Below are 24,072 nucleotides of genomic sequence, written 5' to 3' on the forward strand. Positions count from 1 at the left end.
CTCGTTTTATGAAATTCGTACAAAAATGTTCTCCATGGTTTCCAGATGAGGGAACGCTTGATTTTGAGAAATGGGTTCAAGTTGGAGAAGATTTAAAACTTTATTATGAGGTACATGGACCAGAAAAGGTTCCAGTTGATACATTTGCTTTATGGAGCTTGATTAAAGATGCCTTAAATCCAGAACATGAGATGCATAAACTTTCTAAGGCAACTGCTCCTCCAAAAGAAGAGACTCCGTTAATTAGAAGTAAAAGGCAGTCTCAAGATACTACAAATCATGCTATGGCCTCTTTAAAATTAAGTAAACATCAGGATGATAGTGAAAATCTTTTATCTCCAAAAGATGAGGCTGAATTAGAAGATGAGGCAGCTAAATATAATAGGGATAATGAGGATTGGAAGTCAAAAACAGTCTTGCCCATATTATATCCCTCCAAGACTGACAAAAAGGATGAAAAAAAGGCTATTAAAATGTCTTTGCCTCTACCAGTACAATCACCAGATGTTAATGAAAAGAAAAAATCATTTGGGTTAACAGGGTTGCAGAAGGCAATTCAAGCTTCTTGCGACCAAGGGGAAACTGATTTGGCATTATGTTTCCCTGTGGCTGTGGCTGGTGAATTTGATGAGGAGGATCCTACATGGGAGCCGCTTTCTTATAAATTATTGAAAGAGTTGAAAATGGCTTGCAGTCAATATGGACCCACCTCTCCTTATACTATGTCTTTGATGGAAACAGTTTCTCATAATTAGATGACTCCTTATGATTGGGAACAAGTGGCTAAAGCTTGTTTATCTGGAGGAAATTATCTCCTTTGGAGAGCTGAATATGAGGAGCAAGCTAAACAACAGGCAGTTAGGAATCGGAGGACACATAATCCTGTGATTAGAGAAATGATTACGGGAGAAGGAGAATTTGCTGATGTTAGTGAACAGTTAAAACTTTCTAAACCAGCTTTGATACAAGTGAATAATTGTGCTATATCAGCTTGGAGAAAGTTGCCAGCTTTGTCTGGTGGAGATGTTACTGTGGTAGGAGTAAAACAGAAAGGTGATGAACCTTATGAGGAGTTTGTTGCTCGGTTGATTCAAGCAGTAAGAAGAGTTATTTCAAATGAGGCGGCAGGAGATATTATAATTAAACAGTTGGCTTATGAAAATGCTAATTCCACTTGCCAGGCTATGTTGCGGTCAGTGAGGAGAGAAGGAACGATAGGAGATTTCATCAAAGCCTGTCAGGATGTAAATCCTGCTTTTGTTCAGGGAGTAACTATTGCTGCAGCTTTAAAAGGAGAAACGTATCCTCAATTTATTAAGACCATGTATCAAGGAAAAATGCCTTCTGTCAATGAAGCTTCCTCTAAGGGAAGTCTTACTTGCTTTACTTGTAATCAAACGGGCCACTTTAGCCGACAATGCCCTAACAAGAGTGGGCAAGCAAGCCCAGGAGTGCAAGGGACAGCTCCCGTAATTAATAATGCTAATAATAATGTCCCATTGCCTAAGACTTTGTGTCCACGCTGTCAAAAAGGATATCATTGGGCAAAGCAGTGCCGTTCTAAATTTCACAAAAACGGACAGCCATTAGGACCAAATTTAGGAATAGAATGGCAGCCCCCACATAATTCAAATCTGACAAGTAATCAAAGTAGCAATCAGGGAAACTGGCAAGGGGGCCAGCCTCAGGCCCCGATAACAATTAGGGCCAGCCTGAATCCATTTGTCAACTCCGGTCCATCTCAGACCTCACCAGGGCAACCCCAGGCAGCGCAGGACTGGACCTCTGTTCCACCGCCTCAGCAATATTAACCCCTAACAGTCCGGCGGTTACATTACCAACAGGAGTTAAAGGTCCCCTTCCTAAAGGAATGGTTAGATTATTAATTGGCAGAAGTTCAACATCTTTAAAAGGAATATACGTAATGCCAGGAATAATTGATTCAGACTATGAAGGGGAGATAAAAATAATGATTGCTCCCCCAATTAAAACGCTTGAGATTTATCCTGGTCAAAGAATTGCTCAGCTTTTACTATTGCCTTACTGTCCCATCGGAAAGCCTATATCTGAACAAAAACGGGGAGAAGGTGCCTTTGGCTCCAGTGATTTTGTGTTTTAGATACAAGAAATTAAGAAAGTTCGGCCACTAAAGAAATTAAAGATTTCTGGAAAAGAAATCGAGGGGCTTTTAGATACCGGGGCAGACGTCTCCTGCATTGCTGGCAAAGATTGGCCTCGAGCCTGGCCGACTCAGTCAACTCCAACCTCATTAGTTGGACTTGGCCAGGCTTCAAATGTTGCTAAAAGTTCTCAAATATTAACCTGGCAGGATAAAGACAATAACCAAGGAACTTTCTACCCCTATGTAATTTCAAGTATACCATTATCTCTCTGGGGGAGAGACATTTTAGAACAAATGGGTGTTTTCATGTACAGCCTAGATTCAAAAGTAACTACACAAATGTTACAGATGGGTTTTGACCCTAATCGAGGGCTAGGAAAGAAACAGCAGGGCCAAGTATATCCAAGTCAGACGTTAGAAAATCAAGGAAGACTTGGTATAGAATATACAAATTTATAGTTGGGGCCACTGAGTTATTTGCTGCCGATCCTATTAACTGGAAATCTAACAACCCAGTATGGGTAGAACAGTGGCCCCTGAGTTCAGAAAAAATTAAGGCAGCCAGAGAATTAGTTATGCAGCAATTACAGGAAGGACATATAGAAGTTTCTAACAGTCCATGGAATACTCCTATTTTTGTTATTAAAAAGAAATCAGGAAAATGGAGGTTGCTACAGGACCTTAGGGCTATAAATGCCACTATAGAAGATATGGGGTCATTACAACCTGGACTCCCCTCACCAGTTGCGGTGCCTCATAGCTACAGTGTAATTGTTATAGATTTACAGGATTGCTTTTTTACTATACCATTAGCTACACAGGATTGTCGAAGGTTTGCATTTAGTCTGCCATCAGAAAATTTTAAACAACCTTATGAGAGATATCAATGGAAGGTATTACCCCAGGGAATGAAAAACAGTCCCACGCTTTGTCAAAAATTTGTGAATCAAGCTTTAGATCCAATAAGATTAAAATATCCTGATCTTTATTTAATTCACTATATGGATGACATTTTGCTTGCTCTGCCTGATCGGGAAAAATTGCATAATATTTTACAAGAAACAACTCAGTCTTTACAGAATTTTGGATTAAAAATTGCCCCTGAAAAAATTCAAGTACAGCCACCTTTTAATTACTTAGGACGTGTTCTGTCTACAGACATTGTCAGTCCTCAAAAGTTACAATTAAGAAAAGATCATTTAAAAACTCTAAATGACTATCAAAAATTATTGGGAGACATTAATTGGATCAGACCCTATTTGAAATTAACTACAGCAGAGCTTAAGCCATTGTTTGATATTTTGAGAGGAGATGCTGATCCAACTTCTCCTCGAGAGCTCACAGAAGAAGCGGCAAAAGCTCTTAGAAAAATAGAAGAAGTAATTAATAATCAACATTTAGTCAGAGTTATTATAGAGGAACCATGGCAGCTTGTGATTTTAGCCACTGAACACACCCCTACCGGATGTTTGTGGCAGAATGGCCCTCTAGAGTGGCTTCACTTACCTGTCTCTCACAAGAAAGTTATTATGCCCTATACTGATTTGGTGGCTACTCTTATAATTAAAGGAAGAAACCGCAGCAGAGAGTTGTTTGGTAAAGAAATGGCGGAAGTCATTGTTCCTTATAATAAGGATCAATTTCAAGCATTATTACAGCTAAATTCAGAATGGCAAATTGCTTTTAGTAATTTTACAGGGCAGGTTTTATTTCATCTTCCTGCTCACCCACTGCTGCAATTTCTAAAAAGACAATCAGTAATTTTTCCCACTAAGACTTCTAGAAATCCGCTGCCGCCACCAGCTGCACTAGTTTTTACTGATGGCTCATCTAATGGTAAAGCTGTAACAATTATAGGGGATGAGCATATTATCACTGAAACTCAGGAGAAATCAGCGCAAAAAACAGAAATTATTGCTGTTATAACAGCATTTCAAAAATTGAAACATGTTCCCTTTAATTTATTCACTGATTCACAGTATATAGTTAAAATGTTTCCTCACATTGAAACTGCTTCTTTACCACATCATCTAACCACGATTTTTTCACTTTTAAACAGCCTACAAAAGCAGATCCATTCCAGAACTCTCCCTTTCTTTATCGGCCACATTCGCTCTCACACTTCTATTCCAGGGCCACTACACGAAGGAAATCGTCTTACTGATTTTCTTACACAGCAGAAAGCAGTGTTTACAGCAGTAGAAGAAGCAAAACTTTCACATGCTTTACATCACCAGAATGCATCTGCACTCCGGTGGCAGTTTCAACTATCTCGTGAAGCTGCTCGAGCTATCGTGCGTAGCTGTAACACTTGCCCTACTCACTTTTCTAATCGTAGTTTTGGAGTTAACCCACGAGGACTCCGACCCAATGACCTTTGGCAGATGGATGTCTGTCATATTTCATCTTTTGGCAAACTTTGCTATGTACATGTTTGTGTTGATACCTTTTCAAATGTTGTTGCTTGTACTGCACGAACTGGAGAGGCCTTTAAGGATGTAGTACAACATCTTTTTCACTGCTTTGCTATTCTAGGAATGCCAAAGGCTATTAAAACTGATAATGCTCCAGCATATACATCAGCTGCCTTTAAAAGGTTTTGTAACACCTTTAATATTTCACATATTACTGGCATCCCTTACAATCCACAGGGACAAGGTATAGTAGAAAGGACTCATCAGACCCTGAAAATACAGATTCAAAAACTACGGGAAGGTAAGTTAAAATATAGTTCCCCACATCAGCTTTTAAATCATGCTTTGTTTGTTATTAACAATCTTAATTCAGACTCTCAAGGCCACACTCGCATGCTGAGACACTGGAATCTGGATCTAGATAAGCCTAAACCAATGGCAAAGTGGAAAGATTTATTGACAGGTCAATGGAAAGGTCCAGATGTAATTCTAACTCAGGGGAGAGGGTATGCTTGTATATTTCCACAGGACGCTGACTCACCTCTCTGGATCCCAGACCGGCTGATTCGCCATGTCTCACCAGAGGCCTCCACTGCCACTGCTGCCCCCTCCCAGCCAGAAGGAGACTCCTGTGCCGCCTGTGTCACCAGTGACTTCCCAGCAAAGGCCATCAAGAAACTCTCCATATAATCCTGTTATTCTATATTTAGCATTTCCTGCTCTCGCTGTGTTTTAACAAACTGTCTATCTTATGACACCAAAGCTCAAGTTATGTTTATTTTGTGGCAGCCACCTTATGTGATGTTACCTGTTAGTCTGTCTCAGCCTTGGTATGATGACCCAGGGTTGCATGCACTACAGGCTGCTTCTGAAGCGCTTGCTCACCATCGAGAAAAGCGATTTGTTGCCGAATTGATTTTGGGAATTACTCCTCTTATTACTATTATAGGATCTGTAGCTGCTTCCACCACTGCTTTAGCTCAATCAGTTCACACTGCAAATCATGTGGATAGTTTATCTCGTAATATATCTCTTGCATTAGCAGTACAGGAGACTATAGATAGGAAGTTAGAATTGAAAGTGAATGCTTTAGAAGAGGCTTTTATTCACATATGTAATGAGTTGTTAGCTATGAAAGCTAGAATGACTCTTAGATGCCATGCAGGATTCAGGTGGATATGTGTGACTCCTTTAGAATACAATCAGTCTATCATAGCATAGAATAATGTACAGAATCATTTGTTAGGTGTATGGAATAATAGTGATATTAGTTTAGATTTGAGGGAATTACATCAGCAGATACAAAACTTAGGACATTCAGGCTCTTTAGTCTCTGCCTCAGAAGTAGCTGATCAATTTGTTGAAAACATTAAAAGTATGTTTTCTATGCATGGCCTGACCTCTCTGGCTACTGATATAGGCATAATAATAGCTGTGGCAATTATCACTCTTCTTGTCCTTCCAGTCATGTTCCGACTCTTAAACAGCAATCTCAGAGAAACAACGGTGAAAATACAAAAGCTTTATTTAAATAATAAAAAAGGGGGAGATGTCGGGAGCCGATCCACTAATGCTGGCTAACTAGGTCACAGCAGAAGAAGATCCACAACTGCTGGTTGACAAAGTCACAGCAAAAGAAGATAGAGTCACCGCAGTAAAGACCAACAGCTGCGGGTTGACAAAGTCACCGCAAGGAAAGGCATGATACTTCCCCCTTTAATCTTTTGAATTAATCTGGCCTTATATCCCCCCTTTTTCTGGGTGTGTGCTATTATTTGTGGCACAGGGATAATAGTACCGTACTTTCCCTGTAGATTTGTAGTAATTTCTTTGGAAATGAGACAGAAGGTGTAAGTTCCACAGAAAAGCCTGTAAGCCCCTTGAACTGGGCTCATAGACATAAGAGGCTGGCTATGATATCCCTCATAAAGGGTTAAGTTTGTAGGAGAATTCCTTCTTAATCATGTTAGAAAGAATAGATTGTGACTTGTGACTAGGTAGGAGGCAGTGGCTGTGTACAGAGCACCTCTCGGCCTTCACTTAATTCAACATTTTTCCTCCTAGCCTTTTCATGTAATAGAGTAAAGAAACATTCCTTTCTTCTTGCTTATTTGATCTGCAGATAGTGATACACTCTGAGAAGAATAGAGGTAGAACTTAACTAGTGTTTAAATATAATAAATAAGTAATATTTGACTAGACAATAGTATCTTAGGTAAGGTATAATAAAATGGCCCATTGTGTGGCCTAGGATGAAAGCGCAGTCAGCAAGAAAAGAATGTTTTACTAAGAGAATTGTCTTTTGACTAAAGGCAATTGCTAGGCTTTCTCAATGAGATGTTCTCATAAGATTTACATACTTTCCAAAATTCTTTAATAATGAGAAAAATGTAGGGAAATCCATAGAAGTAATAACAATTAATGTCTTATGTTGCTACTAGGCTATCTTGCAAGTGCACTCTGTATATCTTTGGGTGAAAGCTATTCTTAATGTTCTGTCAATTTCTTTATAGGCAAGCCTTTTAGAATCTTGTGAGAAAAAGTAGGACACTGCTTAAACTCAAAGCCATTTATCTGAGCAAACGGTTGTCCATTGTTAGTCCTTAATAATCTCGTCTGCTAATCTCTCTCTGCCCCTTAACTCACAACAGCAGTAAAGTTAGTTAACTTTTAGTACTAATACCTTAAAAGCTTTTACCGATGTTGTTATCACTATTCAAGTTATTTTGTATTTTGAATGATTTGCTACCTGGTTTGTAATTTATAGATATAAATTAACTGTTATCCAGAAACATGTAAACATAGTGAAACAGAAGCAATGATTAACACCATGTAATTGTGACTCAGTGTGTGTGTATAAAAAGGGAGCTATACTAGCATTGAGCAGAGATGCCTAGCAGTAAATGCTAACTAGAGAATAAAGAGAAAGAAAAGAATTCGGCTCTCTCACTCGATTTCGCCGACGCCGTCTCTTCCTGTGGGACCCCTGGATCCCCCCCGGGGCTGGACCCCGGCATTTGATGTAGGAAGAACAGATTTACTGGATTTCACAGAAGGGAGTGACTGCTGTTGCACAGATTGGTCCTGGAGAGGGTGGAATCTGAATTGGGCCTTGAAAGAAAGGAGAGGAGAGGGGAAGGGTATTTCTAGGGAGTTAGGGATGTCAATCTCCACTCAAGGACCTCCTATGGCTCCACATTCCTTCCAAGACACACCTGAGGCTTTCTACAATCACCACCCAACCATCCACCCCTTCCGCCACCCTCCTCATAGGTAAATTCTCTCCTGATTGCTCTCAGTGCTTCCCTGACTCTGAGATTTGGGCATGCTATTTCTAAGATTTAGAAAAGCTTTCTGTTTCCTTATGTTTATCTCAGCTCTACCTGTTGATTGAAATCCAATGTCTCCACGGGGCCTCACTACTGGGGACTCACCACTGGGGCTCTACTCCAGGGCTTGGCCATGTATGGCCCTACCTTGTGTGACCAGCATGCCGCTCGTACCAAATTCAGCTTGCAGCCCAAGTTCAGCACCACTGAAGTCGGTCTGTACCCAGAAGACAGGTGCAGCGATTACAGGCTTGGCTATTAAATGGCTGTCAGGGCCTAACTCCTTATTCTCAGCTTATGTACTTTTTTCCACTGTGGGTCAATAATGAGTAGTTCACAGCCTGGCTCTGGTCTGCAGCCCACACTTCAAAAAGCACTGCTCTAGTCTAACTGTATCTCTTCTTCCCATGAATCTTTAAAGAGCTTATTGTCCATTTTAGGGGCTAAAATGTGGTGGCCTATTTCAGTTAACCAATTTGCATGAGCTGCCAACATTTGAAATTGGGAGACTTACACGTCTTTGAAAAAAATTGGCAGTTGTGGCATCCTTGTCCCACAGTCTTGAGTGGCAGTAACGGGCTGCAGCTCACGAGAGCTGCCTCTTTAGATATGACACAGACTTCCCGGGTCTCTGCAGCCCCACTGCATGTCCAGCTGCTCTTAGGACAGTCTGCCTCCCTCTGTCTGCGCTGGCCACGCTGGTCTACAATGTGCATTCTGCTGTTTTAATTCCATCGTCACACACTCTAATTGCTCGTTGTGCATTTGTCTTGTGTTCACACCTAGACGCGTGTTCCTGGAGGGGAGAGGCTGTGCCTGTATTTCTTGTCAGTCTCTCTCAGTCGATAGCACTGAGCCACTTGCATACAAAGAGCAAGTGCTTAAAAAATACTTCAACTGAACGCAACAATGATCTATTTGGCTAGGTTAGGAACCTAGAGTGCACATTCTAAATCAAATGTACAAAGTAATTTCGTTAACATTCTCTTGGTGGGTTGTAATCAGCTACGGGTTCTTTGACACCACTCCCCAGGGAGAGGTGGGGGTCTGTTTCTCTTCCCCATGAGTCTAGGTTGGCTTCTGGCTGCTTTGACCAGCAGAGGATGCCGGCAGGACACCGTGCTGGTTCCAGACCTGGAAAGACAGCCAGTTTCCAGGTGCTCTGCGAAGTATGATGAACCTGCAGGAGAGCTGATGCAGTGAAACCTTGAAAATCTATGGAAAGGGGGCGGCCCCCACTGAGCCTTCCCTGCCAAAGCACCAGGAACGTGAGGGAAGCTGTCCTGGATCGGCTCCACTGCCAGCTCAATGCCACACAGGAACCACACTCAGTGCCACGGGAGGCCGAAAAGTCACCTCCCTGAGACCTGCCCCGATTCTCAACCCTCAACATCGTGAGACATAATTAGTTGCTGTTCTAAGCCTTGGGGCTAGTGTGTTACATAGCAGTGAATAAACGAAACAGAATTTATCCCAAATTTTCCACTGTTTACCCAAATGCCATCCTTATTTATCAACACTCAAGTCCTTATTTATCTTTTGAAAGTTAAGGTAGACCGTGAGAATAACAGTGCTTGTCCGGCGTTTAGGCTGCTCATGCCCATGGATGGCGAGACCAGCGTGGGAGTTCCGTCTCTAAAGCCGAGAGCGACAGGATCTCTTGGCACACGCTCCGGCTCCGGCTCCGGCTCCGGCTTTGACTCCGGCTCCGGCGTGAGCGCGCTCTGGGGTTGTGCACGATTCCATTGTCACGTCCTTCAGTATGGAAACATTCTTGTTCTCTACAGCAATTCTGCTGGGCGGTTAATTTTTTATTTTGTATCTGACAAAAGGAGCTGTTATTTTGATATACATCAATAATCTGGCCATGATCCTGTACTTTAAGACTTCGTTTCTGTGACTATTAGGCTGTGCAGTATGAAACTGGATAGTCTCTAAGAAACGTCTCATTTCACTTGCCAGATCCTGGAAGTCCTTAAGAAGTGTACGTTTTTAATAAAAGCTTCCCTCTTTCCCAAGAGTCTGTTTTTAGTTAATCACTACAGTTTTTTTTCCCCCCTACTATCGTTCTTATCACATTGTAAAAACAGTTTCTCAAAGAACTGTTCTCAACTATTCTCATGTGTTTCTCAATTTCCTGTTGCAAACCCTGGGAACCAATCGACAATAATCATGTTGCAGGCTGCTTTAGCAGAGAAACAAGGTCTGGACTCGGCCAAGGACGGAAAGAGAATGGATACAGTCTTGTCAGTTACTTCATCCATGCCTGATACTTCACCCCCATTGAACAAACAAACAGATCAAAGCCTCCCAAGGAACACTTTTCGCATATTTTGTTGTGGCCACTTTGTAGTCATTTGACAAGCGATTGCATAAACATGAAAGACCTGTCCTTTTGCCAGAGGTTGGAAAAGCAGGAGGGGTGGGGGACATATTGTGCACAGAAAAGAGAAGACACGTAGTAGAATATGAGCGCATAAAGACCTCTGGGATAAGAGGAGAGAAAACTTCTTCATGTTAAATGGGGCAGGGGTGGGCAGGTGGGCGGGGTAGGAGTATTCACGACAAATTAGACTGGTGGCGAACAAAAGTGACACACAGGCAAAACATTTTCTGTCTTCTCTACTGTGTATTTATGATTCCGCTCCATGTCATAGAATAAGTATACATTCAAACCTATCTTAATTAAAACCATCTCTGCCTACAAGTGGTTCACGATCTGGTGGGAAGAGAGGTGCAAAGTAACTATCTATATTCCACTGGGAGAAATGCTATGTGAGGGGCGTGGGGAACTTGTTAGAAACCATGAGGAAATATTAATTACACGCGGGGAGTGGGAAGGGACATTTACGCTGAGCTGAAGTGTGGGTAGGTGTCTCTTCCTATAGCCAGAGCAGCAGCATTTCTGGGAGAGAGCTTTGCTGAAGCTGAGACGTGGAAGAGAGGAGCAGAGCTGTTTCTGGAATGGAGGAGAGGTGTGAAGAAGATCAGATATGGCTGAGTCATAGGATGAGTGAGTGGAGGGCGGGGCGGAGGAGCAAGCAGGCTGCAGCGGCGTGCAACCTAAGCTAGTGTTTGGAGCCAGATCATGAAGAGACATGTACACCAGGCTGATGAGTTTGGATTTTATCATGTAGGCAGTGGGCAGCTACGAACCTTTTAAAGCAGAGGGTGTGCGACGATCAGATTTATTAGAAATACCACTCTGCATGGCTAGTGCCGGTAGGGTGATTGCCTATTTGCCTTTGGGGCAATTGTTGTCGTGGCCCTTTCGTATCTGTTGGAGTGATTGCTCGATGACTGCTACTTGGAGAGCAGAGCACCAGGAAAACAAGGTCCATGTTCGCTATGGCTCAGAGCAGTCTCCCTCGGCCAAGCACAGAGCCTGACCCACAGTAGGGGTTCAACAATGACTTGTTCAAACGACCAAATATTAGTGTCGCTTAAGCAGCGAAGGCCCGGATCGGGGCAGTAGCAGGGACAACAGGTAAGAGCTCTGACTGACATTTCTAAAATGAAAATCCTGGGTGAACTCTAAGAAATGTGGCAGGAGAAAGGAGGGATGTTCTAGCGAGACTTTTAAAGTTTCCAGGGTGGGTGACTACCGGAAGCGCAGTAATTAAATAAGCAGGAAGAAGAGGAGTGGCTTTTTTTTTGTTTTTTTTTGAAAGAAGATAATAATGAATTTGGTTTTCAACATGCATTTGAGAAGCCTACAGGACATTCAGGTGGCGATGTCATGTGGGCAGCAGGCAGAATGTCACAGTGAAAAGAACCGAGAAGCCAGAGGACCTTGGATTTGGGCTTTGTCACTTACCAGCTATGTGATTAGTGTCTCTTAACTCAGGGCATGTCATCAGCTTCTCTTAACTCAGGGCATGCCATCAGCTTCTCTTAACTCAGGTAGCTAACATAAAATGTGGATGATAAGAATCTCTGCCATAACTAACTCAGGATGATTTTATAATAACCTCAAGTTTAAAACTGTATGAGAAAGTGCTTTTTAAAGTGTACAGAGCTTTATGGAAACTTGTAGTTATTATCATCACCCTGAAAGACCGCAGGGCAACCCTTAAAAATGCATGGTACTAGTCAGTTCACGGTCATAGGTTTAATGGACACGAGCCCCTTGACTTGTTACAACTACAATGAAGTTCCTCACTTGTGGCCAGTAGCCTTGTGAATGAGAATAACAGCAGGGCAGTCTGGGCACATCAGCAGAAGCGGAAGAATCTCTCTCTGTATGCCATCTATTGGGAGTGACAGATTCCATTTTAAACAGAATTAGGAGATATTAGTACGAGGATTAGGAGGTGTGCTCTGTGGCTGGTGACAAGAAAACAACTCATGCTCAAATAAATGTGTTCTCTTGACAGGCTCTGAAGTCTTTCCTCTTTTCACAATGCCACACAGAAATCCCTTATTTTTTAACACACCCTTATTTCTCTTTTTTAAAATTTTTTAAAAAAATTTTTATTTATTCATTTTTAGAGAGGAGAGAGAGAGAGAGAGAGAGAGAGAGAGAGAGAGAGAGAGAGAAGGGGGAGGGAGGAGCAGGAAGCATCAACTCCCATATGTGCCTTGACCAGGCAAGCCCAGGGTTTTGAACCGGCGACCTCAGCATTCCAGGTTGACGCTTTATCCACTGCGCCACCAGAGGTCAGGCCTCACACCCTTATTGCTAAAGTTGTCCCTTTTCTTCAGCTATCACCTAAGACTTCACCTGGTATATAATGCCCATGGGGTTGATGCCTGACTCACTCCCATGTGATTCCCTGTAGCCTCTGGATTTCCCTAGAAGGCAGACCAGCTGAAAACATCTCAGCATTTTGACTTTGGGTCAGTTGTAGGGTTCTGTAAGAGTCCGCTGGACAGGAACAGAAAAGGGCTCTCAATTCAGACGACTGAGTTCAAGATTCCTAAACCAAACACGACAGCAGCTCGGCCCTGACATGGAGGTGGACTCCTGGAAGACAGTCTTCTGTCCTCAGAACAGCCCCGAGCACAGATTCCTTACGGAATGGAAAAGTTGGGTTTCTGAGAACAATCAATAGAGTTATATCTTTGGCCTGTCTCAAGTTCTTTGATGTGATATAAAAGCAATAATGTGCCTGGGAATGAACTCATAAACAGTTATTCATTTTATAGCATAATAAAAGCGCGGCAAGATTGAACTGGGATTTAGGCAAAGAGCTGGGCTGGTGGTAAGGAGATCTGTTTTTGTTTTTTTTTTTCCTTGCCAACTTGCTCGCTGTGTCATCTTTAGTAAATCACCAGGTGGCTCTTGACTTCCATTTTCCCACCAGTGAACATGGATAAAAGTGGCACGATGTGGTACAGTAGGCAAACAGGTGATAAGAATTGCAGTATAGAGTGAAGGCTTACTGTGTGCTAGGTGCTAGGCTCTATTCTTGAACGTGGGCTGCATGAATAAACAGAACAGAAACAAAGAATTCTTGCATGCATTAAACTTGAATTCTAGTGAAGGGAGAGACGAGAAACAATACACACAGTACGTAAATTAGTTTGTATTGGACATCGACAGGAGCTATCTTACAGGAAAACACATTGGGTGGGTAGGTCAGGTGACTGTGGAGCATGAGTGTGTGTGTGTGGGTAGCACACGGCAGGCCTTGGACAGGTCTGGATTCTAACTCTGGCTAATCAGTCTCCTCATTCATCATACATAATACAATAACGTACGCAAGTCATAGGTTGTTGCGATGACTCAAGGAAGGGAAGCAAATCACTTAGCACTCCATTGTTACTATTATTACCTTTATTTTCTAACTTCAAGTACTTTGACACCAAAGTCATGTTTCTCAGAAAACAGGCTCTAGAGAGACAAAGGGTGATATTTTTAAAATCACAAAGAAAACCAAGGATATAGATTAGTCCAGGAGGTTTGCCTCAAGATAGGGCCAATGATGGGAATAGGGCCGCTTGCTGAAACAAAAGTACCTTGAAGATTCACACAGGACAGACATCTTTAGGCTACAGTTTTAGTTCCAAGGGTTAAAGAGAGAGAGAGAGAAAGAGAACAAAAATGGATTCACTTTTATAACATGGATTTATAAAATTTTTTAAAGCTTTAATTTTATAACTAGTCTAACCAGCCTCCAGAGACTGGCTCTTTGGAGAAGGACACACCTGAACAACAATCAGAAAATGCAAAATTGCACCCTCTGGGTATTGGCATTAACAGATTCTATTTTATTTTTTTCTTTTTCATGCCAGGAACCGAGCGCTCCTGGCAGAGGTGTGAATTTCAGTGTATTACTTGAAGAACTGCTGACCTCTGTGGGAAATGCTTAAGTCCTTTGATGCAATATTGTTGAGCAAACAGTATTTCTGGCACTAAAGGCATTTTGGGTTTATATCTGTTTCCATCAATCTTTATTCAATGACATTATCATTGCTCACCTATAACAGGTATTTCTCAGCTGAGACTTCTCGAAAGGGTACAGGGTTGGAGCGAGCGTGTATTGAAATGACCAAAAAGATTTTGGTGCGTCCCTCACGCCCTTTGCTTAGAGAGGTCATTAAATTCACACTTGGGAGAAGACTTCTCATTAGGAAATGGTCACAGTAGCTCGGCCTGATCTCCTTCCTGTATTAGGTAAATGCTACACATCCTGAGGCTGACGCTCGTGAAAAACGACGCCTCATTCTTTCACTTATTCATTCGTTCACGGTATGCTGAGCGTTTGTTATGTTCTAGGTACTGTGCCAGGTGGGCACAGACATAAACACTCAGGAAGGCTCCTAACTTCAGGGAGCGGCTCTGACTCTGAACATGAGGCTGGATTGTCTGGAACCCAAAACAATGTTTGTCCATGAACTCTACAGAGAACGTGGCCTAGTTTCCCAAACTCTACTGGGAAGATGGTGTTTCCAGGGCTTTCTTTTTCTGTCTTTTTTTTTTTTTTTCATTTTTCTGAAGCTGGAAACAGGGAGAGACAGTCAGACAGACTCCCGCATGCGCCCGACCGGGATCCACCCGGCACACCCACCAGGGGCGACGCTCTGCCCACCAGGGGGCGATGCTCTGCCCATCCTGGGCGTCGCCATGTTGCGACCAGAGCCACTCTAGCGCCTGAGGCAGAGGCCACAGAGCCATCCCCAGCGCCCGGGCCATCTTTGCTCCAATGGAGCCTTGGCTGCGGGAAGGGAAGAGAGAGACAGAGAGGAAAGCGCGGCGGAGGGGTGGAGAAGCAAATGGGCGCTTCTCCTGTGTGCCCTGGCCGGGAATCGAACCTGGGTCCTCCGCACGCTAGGCCGACGCTCTACCGCTGAGCCAACCAGCCAGGGCTCCAGGGCTTTCAAAGTCTGCCGGCTCTCTGGGAGGGTCTGGGAGCCATCGGAGAGGGCGCGGGCTTGGTGCCAGGCTGGGGGCAGTGGAATCATTGTGTCCACTAACTGTCTGCAGGGAAAGAGGGTTAAATGAGCCAGAACCTTTCTGGAGCTTAGTGTTCAGGAATTCAACTAAGTCTTCAAAAAGAGCATGTTTAGCAATTTAGGCAACTTTTTTTCAACTCAGCAAAACTTGAGGAAGGGACTTCTGAGGAGCAAGTTGGGCCAGGATGTGGAAGGATGAGGATTAAAGGGTCCCCACCATCAAGGAGTTCACAGTTCATCATGCCTTGGGATGGCCAGGTGTAGCAGGCATACTTAAGCTTCATCTCGAGCTCACGAAACTATCAAACAACTCTGTAAGAACAGAGGATGAGACTGAGGGTCAGAGAAGGACAGTGCCTTGGGTAAGGATGCAGTGAATTACAGCCTGTTTACCCCCAGAGTAGACCCAATGACCTCTTCAGGATTTTTAGCAACTAGGTCTCCAGAGACAGACTTAACTTAGCCAGTTTCTTGGGTCAGAGGGTTCACAGGAATGCAGTAGGAAGACAGATGGGTTCACAGGGAGTGAGCACTTTGTGTGGACAGGCGCTGTCCAAAGTGCTGACACGTCATATTTATGATCTCATTTAATTTCCACAAACCATTTGTATGGAAGGCACCATTATTGCTCCCCTTTAATACTGGAAGAAATTGAGGAATAAGGAGGCTAGCAAGAATTCATGTACTCCATAACTCAATGAGCCAGGATTCAAATCTTGGCTGTTGGAGACTGTGCTACTCCTATGACACAGCTGCCTGGAACAAGCTCTCTCCCTCTGGGGCACACCAGAGATGATGCCAAGGAAGTACTTCAGCAATGGAGATCCTAGAAGAATATGGGTAATTATGGCAGACTCTAAACTAAAAGCACCAGAAGGATTCTCTCTTTCATAAAGTCAGAATAGCCATACCTTGATAGCAGGATGGCTTCTTAAATATTTCTTTAAATCTCAACTTTGAAACACCTTTTATCCATCCAACAATCCATCCATCCAATAATCCATCCATTCATCCACCCATCCACCCATCCATTCATCCATCCAACCATTCAATAAGAATTTATAGAGGGGCCACTCTATGCTGTGTACCACATTAGATGTTGGGGATACAAAGATAAATATATACACAGTCCCTGCCCTCAGGAAAACCACCATGGGAGGTGGGGACATCTTATAAAGATAAATAAAATTCAGTGACATCCATGTTGTAACTGAGGTAGGAGTGAAAACTCTCTGAGTGCACAGAGGAAGAAGGTAGTAAATCGGTTTAGGAGAGTTAAGAACTTGCAGAGGGGGTGACACGTGTGCTGCTTAGAGCAACATGGCAGCTTTGAGTGTGAGTGTGTGTGTAAAGGTGTAAAGTGAAGGGACATAAGAGGAGAGTGAGTGAAACACTGCAGAAATCCCTGGCAGCATGAGGGTGAAGGACTCAGGAGAAGGAATGACAAGTCCTGGGTTTTCCTCCTGGGCCTGGCACAACATGGCAGTAGGGCCCTGGAGAAGTCACTTTCCTCATTTATTACACAAGAATATTAACATCTGGTTTACCTTTCATTCATAAGGATGTGACTAACCATTTATGGAGCTTCAGAACCACATTTTATTCAGATAAATCATTATGATTATAAATGAATTTATCCTCTCCACTCCCCAGCTGTTCCTCACCACATGAGGACAAATCTCAACCTTAAGGGAAAGAAACGTGACCTGTGACTAACAAATAAGACTGGAAAAATGTGTACAAGGTCCAGATTTTTTTCTCTCCGACTTAGGTCTTCCCAAAGTCCACACCACACCTTACCATTAACTAGCGCTCCTTTTCCTTTCCACATTCAGCCTTCTCCTTTCTAAATTCACAGTGGACTTTTAGACCTGCCCTTCCCACTTCCCCGAGCACCATTTTCATTATATTTGCTCCTGTGGTGTTGGCTGTGATGACTACAGGCTGAAAATCTATAACAAATTCCGGTAACCTAATGAGTTAACATGGGTTGGGCTCTGACTCTCAACTAAGAATAAAAGCATTCAGAAAATGAACTCCCATATCCTCTCTCTGGTTTCCCCTTCATCATAGACACCGCACATCTCAGGTTCCCCCATGGGCAGACTTCCCCAGAATAAGGGAACACTCACAGCTGCCCTACTATGGCCAGTAATGACTGCTATCTGAAGTTCAGAGCAGAAGCCCAATTATCTTCCTCTATTGTATCAGATGCTTCAAACCCGACTAGTTCTGGGGGTGCAGAAATACTGCACCTCCTCCTGGGATGGAGTATGTGAGAGGAGAAATGTGACTCTGCTATGTGGGAAAAAGCTAAAAAACACCAAAAGTGAAGGTAACTGGCCTGGAAGAGAGATGTGATGGTTGGCTTGACACCTGCAAAGCTACTAAGGAGGACGATGAAGAGTAAAAGAAATAAGGGGTGGTGATGACAATAGTAACTGTGTTTATTTTATTTTATTTTATTTTATTTTATTTTTTTGTATTTTTCTGAAGCTGGAAACGGGGAGAGACAGTCAGACAGGCTCCCGCATGCGCCCGACTGGGATCCACCCGGCACGCCCACCAGGGGCGACGCTCTACCCACCAGGGGGCGACGCTCTGCCCACCAGGGGGCGACGCTCTGCCCACCAGGGGGCGATGCTCTGCCCCTCCGGGGCATTGCTCTGCTGCGACCAGAGCCACTCTAGCGCCTGGGGCAGAGGCCAAGGTGCCATCCCCAGCTCCCGGGCCATCTTTGCTCCAATGGAGCCTTGGCTGCGGGAGGGGAAGAGAGAGACAGAGAGGAAGGAGGGGGTGGGGTGGAGAAGCAAATGGGCGCTTCTCCTATGTGCCCTGGCCGGGAATCAAACCCGGATCCCCCGCACGCCAGGCCAACGCTCTACCGCTGAGCCAACCGGCCAGGAGTAACTGTGTTTAATGAGGGCTTTCTGTGGGCCCGGCACTATGCTAAGAACTTCATCTGGAGTGCTCAGTCAGTCCACACAACACGCCTATGACAAAGATACTATTGTTGTCACAGTTTGAGAGCTGACAATAAAGAGGCTAAATGACTTGCCCAAGGACTGCAGCTGGTAAGTGACAGAAGCAGGATTCTAACCCACAGAGAGCTATCAGACACATGGTTTCCTAGGCTAGCTACCTAGAAGGATCATCCTGGGTAGCTTTTCAAACTCCCGATGCCTGAGTAAACTAAGCACATGTCCTCCAGCCGTTTACTCACGTACTCTCTCCATAGTCTATGATTTCCAATCACTCATTCATTTGAGTGATATTCATTGAGCATAATAAACTGTATGATGAGTCCTGTGCCAGGCACTGCCATTCCCCTAGAGAATCAAAGATGGCTAAGCTAATCAAAATTTTCACTTGCCTTTCTGATCAATAGGAGTTTGAAGATTTTTAATTTGGAGGAGCTGTGAGAAGATGGTCCTGTACTACACAGCTTAGAATGTGTTAAAAGGATGTCTTTTGCCCTAAGTTTTTCACTCATTGATTCATTGATTTATTTAGCAACTATTGATTGATTGGCTACTGTGTGTTAGATGGCTACCCATCTACCATCTACCAAAATTTGTGCTCTCCTTTTCATATCTTTTACTAGGAGGAGCTGCCTAGCAAGGGACTACATGTCCCAGCGTTCCTTGCAATTAGGTGTGGTGAGGAGACTGAGCTCTTGATGACAGGATGTGAACCACAGTGATGTACACACCTCTAGTCCTGTTCCAGAAAAGCCTCCCACAAGGCACTCCTTCATACTCTTTTTCCTTTGGGCTGGACTGAATGAAGAAAACCTCTAGGAAGACTTTGAAAGCCACTTATTAATGATGGCAGAGCCTCTGTTGATCTGAGTTGCTGAATGATTACTGGAATGAGGACCCTCTCGCCTGTCAAACTTTCCCAGTACTGTTATCCATGCAAGAAATATAAGTCAAGCATGTTTGAGCTTTTATACATTTCTTTGGTCAATTTAGTATAGCAGTTAGCCAACCTTCGTAGAGATCTGTGACCAAGACAGAACTCGTTCTGTGTCTCAGAACTTGTAGTTGCACCGGGCAGACAAATTACAATCAAGGTTGTGCCACGATAAGCTACCCGTAGCAGCACATAACAGAGGCATCTCAACTCTCACCCTGAGCAACCACGGACATGCCATCCAAACTGAGACCACAGGGCAAACGGGAGTTCACCAGGAGGGGGCAGAGGCAGGGCATCCCTAAGCCTGGGCCGAGAAAGAGTGTGGGTTGTTTGAGGAACCGGAACAGGTTAGTAGGGCCAGAATTAGGTCAGAGTGAACAACTGAAGAGCAGTAAGAGCCATTACAGGAGGTGCAGGAGGGTTCAGATCATTCGCTAGATCAGGAGAGGAACAGAAGAGTCTCGTGTCCCTGTTAGGCTTCTGGGCCCAACGTCCCACCTTCCCCGGAGGGATACTTCCAGAGACATGCTGTTCTGCATAGATCCCCTTTCTCCTACCTGTAGCAGGAAAGGCCAAGGGGTGTGTGTGTGTGTGTGTGTGTGTGTGTACATGTGTTTTGGGGTAAGAAAGGGAGGTAAAGAGCAAGAGGAGGGAGAAAGTTGATTCAGTCACTTCTGAACTGAGTCATATCAAAGAGCCAGCAGAGGGTGTCGGCTGCCGGGCTGTCGCCAGCCGTGCTGGAGGGAGGCCACGGCGCCGGGAGACTGGAGCGGTGGGATCACCAGCTTTGGCAGGATTAGCAGAAACGAAGAGTACCAGCCCAACTCCAGTTTAAACAGACAATATCGAAACCCTGCCAGGAAGAATCTGAGTAATATTTTGCAAACTTTAATAACAGCTCAGAGAAACTGATCAGAGCATTTGGCTTTGCCATGCATTACTGCTTAGCTGGGCCCATGCAACAGCAGCGGGGAATGAATCTATTTTTCTCCCGTTCCCAGAGAGTAATATTTTTCTTCCTCCCACATGGAGAGGATTTCAGTAAAGTCTAAATGAATTTTTTTGTTCCTTATTTCAACTTCTCTATAAATCACCCATAGGGCTTTGGCACCCACTGTGAAGGTAGTCAGTTTACTGCCTGAAATACGTTATCTTACTGAAAACGGTATTCTAGAGACTTTCTTTGGTTGAAACCATAAGTTGCAGCTTTGCAGTCCCATTTTCCAGGCACTGACCAGGAGAATGAGGTGGGAGCTTTGGGGACATGCTTAGCAGAGGGAGAGGTCCATGTTTATTTCCCTTGGGGACAGGGACTGCAGGCAGCTCTCTAGGCTCATGTTACAGAGAGAGCATGAGGTAGGTTTTGGAATCTGAAATGGGACCAAGTCCCAGAGTGACCACTTATGAACTGGGTGACTCTAAAGAGGTGGTTTAAGCACTCAGGGCCTCAATTTTCTCTCACCTGGGAAACAAGGACATCCCTGGTAAGCTGCAAGGACAGGGACGGTGTGTCAAGTGCCTGGGGCACTGCCTGCCTTTCAGGAGAATCTGAACAAACGGCATCTCCCTTCCTCCCCCTCCTCCTCCCCCCCTCCTCCTCCTCCCCTTCTTCCTCCCCCCTCCTCCTCCTCCCTGTCCTCCTCCTCCTCCCCCTTCCCATCCCCCCCTCCTCCTTCAAATAGTCACAGGGATGTAAAGTACAGCATGGGGGATATGGTCAGTAGTACTGTAGCAACTGATTATGGTGTCAGGTGGGCACCTGAAATATTGGGGGGATCATTTTGTAAAGTATATGAGTGTCTAACCACTATGCTGTAAACCTGAAACTAGTACAGAATAATACTGCATATAAACGGTAATTAAAAAAACAACAACAGCCTGACCAGGCGGTGGCGCAGTAGATAGAGCGTCGGACTGGGATGCGGAAGGATCCAGGTTCGAGACCCCAAGGTCGCCAGCTTGAGCGCGGGCTCATCTGGTTTGAGCAAAAAAAAAAGCTCACCAGCTTGGACCCAAGGTCACTGGCTCCAGCAAGGGGTTACTCGGTCTGCTGAAGGCCCATGGTCAAGGCACATGTGAGAAGGCAATCAATGAACTAAGAAGTCGCAATGCGCAACGAGAAACTAATGATTGATGCTTCTCATCTCTCTCCGTTCCTGTCTGTCTGTCCCTGTCTATCTCTGCCTCTGTTAAAAACAAACAAACAAACAAACAAAAACAACAACAACAGGCTCTGGCCAGTTTGCTCAGTGGCAGAGCGTCGGCCTGGCATATGGAAGTCCCGGGTTTGATTCCCAGTCAGGGCACACAGGAGAAGCGCCCATCTGCTTCTCCACCCTTCCCCCTCTCCTTCCTCTTTATCTCTCTGTTACCCTCCCACAGCCAAGGCTCCATGGGAGCAAAGTTGGCCCGGGCACTGAGGATGGCTCCATGGCCTCCGCTTCAGGTGCAGAATGGCTCCAGCCGCAATGGAGCAACGCCCCAGATGGGCAGAGCATCGCCCCCTGGTGGTCATGCCGGGTGGATCCTGGTCGGGCGCATGCAGAGTCTGTCTGACTGCCGCCCCCCCCAACAACAGAACTGAAAGCTCATTATTAGTAGAATTGGGTCTCTCAGCAGAGTTGTTCAAATTTGGTTCAACTTCAGGACAAGAGAAATGCTTTGGCCTCACTTTGGGAATAACGATGAATGAAAGATGGACTGAGATGTTTTTCATCTTAGACAAATACATCTTTTTCCAAAACAAAACAGCAAGGGAAAACAGGGTGGGGGAGAAGGTAGAAAGAGCACTGTTTTCCTGTAGGTAGAACTGGTGGTTCCCTGGTTGTTCTTGGTGGGGAGTTTGTATACAAAAGGAACTGGAGTATTCTTTCTCATTCATACATCTCTGCTGGGATGGCATCTCCTTCAAAAGAATTTCCTGACTACTCCACTGCCCCAAATAGTCATTGTTGACTTCCCAGCCTGGCTTTATGTCCATTGTAACATTTATCATCATCTGAAATTACACATAATGATTTGGGTTTGTGTTCATACCTTGTCTCCCCCAGCAGAACGCACCTGTGGTGGCAGGTACTACATCCTGACTGCTGCTGTGTCCCCAGTGCACAGTGTCTGACACAGAGGTGCTCACGGCATGAACTATGAACAAAATAATGCGTATCTGTATAGAGTGGTTGCTGTTATTTTTAGAGGTTAGGATGATGATTAAGTAAAAACAAAACTTAATTATCGCTATAAAATAAGACATTAAAAATAGATAATTTCCCAGCAAATATAGCCACTTTTTCTTAATTTATAAGTACTTTTAGATGCAGAATTGATTTTTCTCCACTTTTTCTTGCATAAAGAGCTTCAAAAAGTTAAATGTGAGGCCAATGTAGTTCAACTTAACATTTAGGTAAACACGCTTACATTTTAGAATTTCATCCCATTTCTTGGCAATCAGAAGACATTATCCAGATAAGATGTCGTTTCTATCACCATTTATCTTAAAATCTGCTCCGTTGTCTCAGATGTATAAACCTTAGATTTTTGGGCAAGATGTCACTCCCAGCCTACTAACAAATAACATATGTATTCCAAAACACTTTAAATAAATACGATTACCATAAACCTATACTTTTCATGTGTACTGGTGTCCACAGGGCTTAAACATTTTGATCAAGAAAAGAATTGTTTTCCCTCAGGCAATCAAAGTGAGTCTCACGAGAAAGTGAGAGGGAGCTCAGCGGTGGGGATTGATAGAGCCTCACAAGATACGCTACACTTCAGAGAAGAATGCATCCTGCTCTCGGCGGCTGAGTCGTATGCGAGGAGTGGATGGGGCGGGGGTGGCAGACAGAAATGAGGACAACACTGACCGGCAGTCAGCGCCAGCGCCAGCGCCGTGACCGTCCACCTGGGAAACAGGCGAAGGAACCTCCAGATCGCACAAGTCCTCTGGGACTCTCTCCGTTCCTGGTAAGGCGTTCTGTGTCCTGCTTTCTGTCTCTGACTCTCCTTCCCTCCTTCCCTCCCTAATGCTTTGCAAGAGCTTTTTGGGGAATAAAATGTAACAGAAATTGCAGACCTTTGACTCCAGAGCAGGCATTTTCTTTCTGAGGCATATGTAACCGACCATAAACAAATCCTTTTCAAGCTGCTGTAAAACGGATGGTGAGATAGCCACCTTCCGGGGATGCTGGTGATGATACAGGCCGGTGGTCCAGTGGCACGCACTTAGTGGGACCTCAACCAACGTACGTTAGCAGTTATGAAAAGCTCTGTTTGCTGACTGCTACACTTCCTGCCCTTAACCGATGCCTCCACAAACTCCTCCTTGCAATGATATTTGCTTTACTAATCTTTTGGAGCAGAAAAGCCCCATGAAGCAGCAGCGTCCCATTTGTAAGAGAGTCTTAGCAGAAGGCGAGGACCGTCGGCGGCTACGTGCCTGCACAGCACCAAAGCAGTCACGTCCCGCGTTATTAGGCCCCGTGGTATCCAGTTCGACGTGGGAAATAACACGTATTCAACACAGCCTGGACAGTAGCACTCTTCCTCGTCCGCGGAAGCGTGGCACTCAACAATGAAGCTCTCCAGCTAAATTACCAAGTGCGAGGCCTAAATTTAGGACGGGGCGATTCTGCAACTGCTGATTACGGCCTCTGAGATTATGGGTGTTCTCGTGAACTGTTGAAACTGATGAAATAAATAGAAAATGGTGGATTATTACAGACACAATTCTGTGAGAAACCTCGCCTGGGCTGCCTGGAATCGTCTGCATTGCTCCACGGAAAGATGATTAAAAAGCAATTGTAACTTGCGCCCACCAAAGGCACTGCTAATGCTAGCCACGTTCTGTAAGAAATTTGACATAGTGACCACATAAGAGAATTTGTTTCATTAT

At 44.4% G+C, this 24,072-nt stretch overlaps 1 protein-coding gene across 2 annotated transcripts in view; it reads right to left on the reverse strand.

Moving 5' to 3' along the window:
• The window catches only part of SAMD12 (sterile alpha motif domain containing 12), a 406,813-nt gene that overhangs the window by 27,030 nt on the left and 355,711 nt on the right, over positions 1–24,072 (reverse strand). Inside the window, exon 5 of one of the 2 annotated variants that reach the window (XM_066379391.1) lies at positions 22,218–22,322. The exons of the other annotated variant lie outside the window; for it this stretch is intronic. Within the exon in view, the coding sequence (XP_066235488.1) occupies positions 22,218–22,322 (105 nt within the window). The remainder of the gene's footprint in view (positions 1–22,217; positions 22,323–24,072) is intronic. 2 annotated transcript variants of the gene reach the window in all.

The sequence above is a fragment of the Saccopteryx leptura genome, chromosome 3 (genome assembly GCF_036850995.1).
Source record: "Saccopteryx leptura isolate mSacLep1 chromosome 3, mSacLep1_pri_phased_curated, whole genome shotgun sequence".
NCBI lineage: Eukaryota > Metazoa > Chordata > Mammalia > Chiroptera > Emballonuridae > Saccopteryx > Saccopteryx leptura.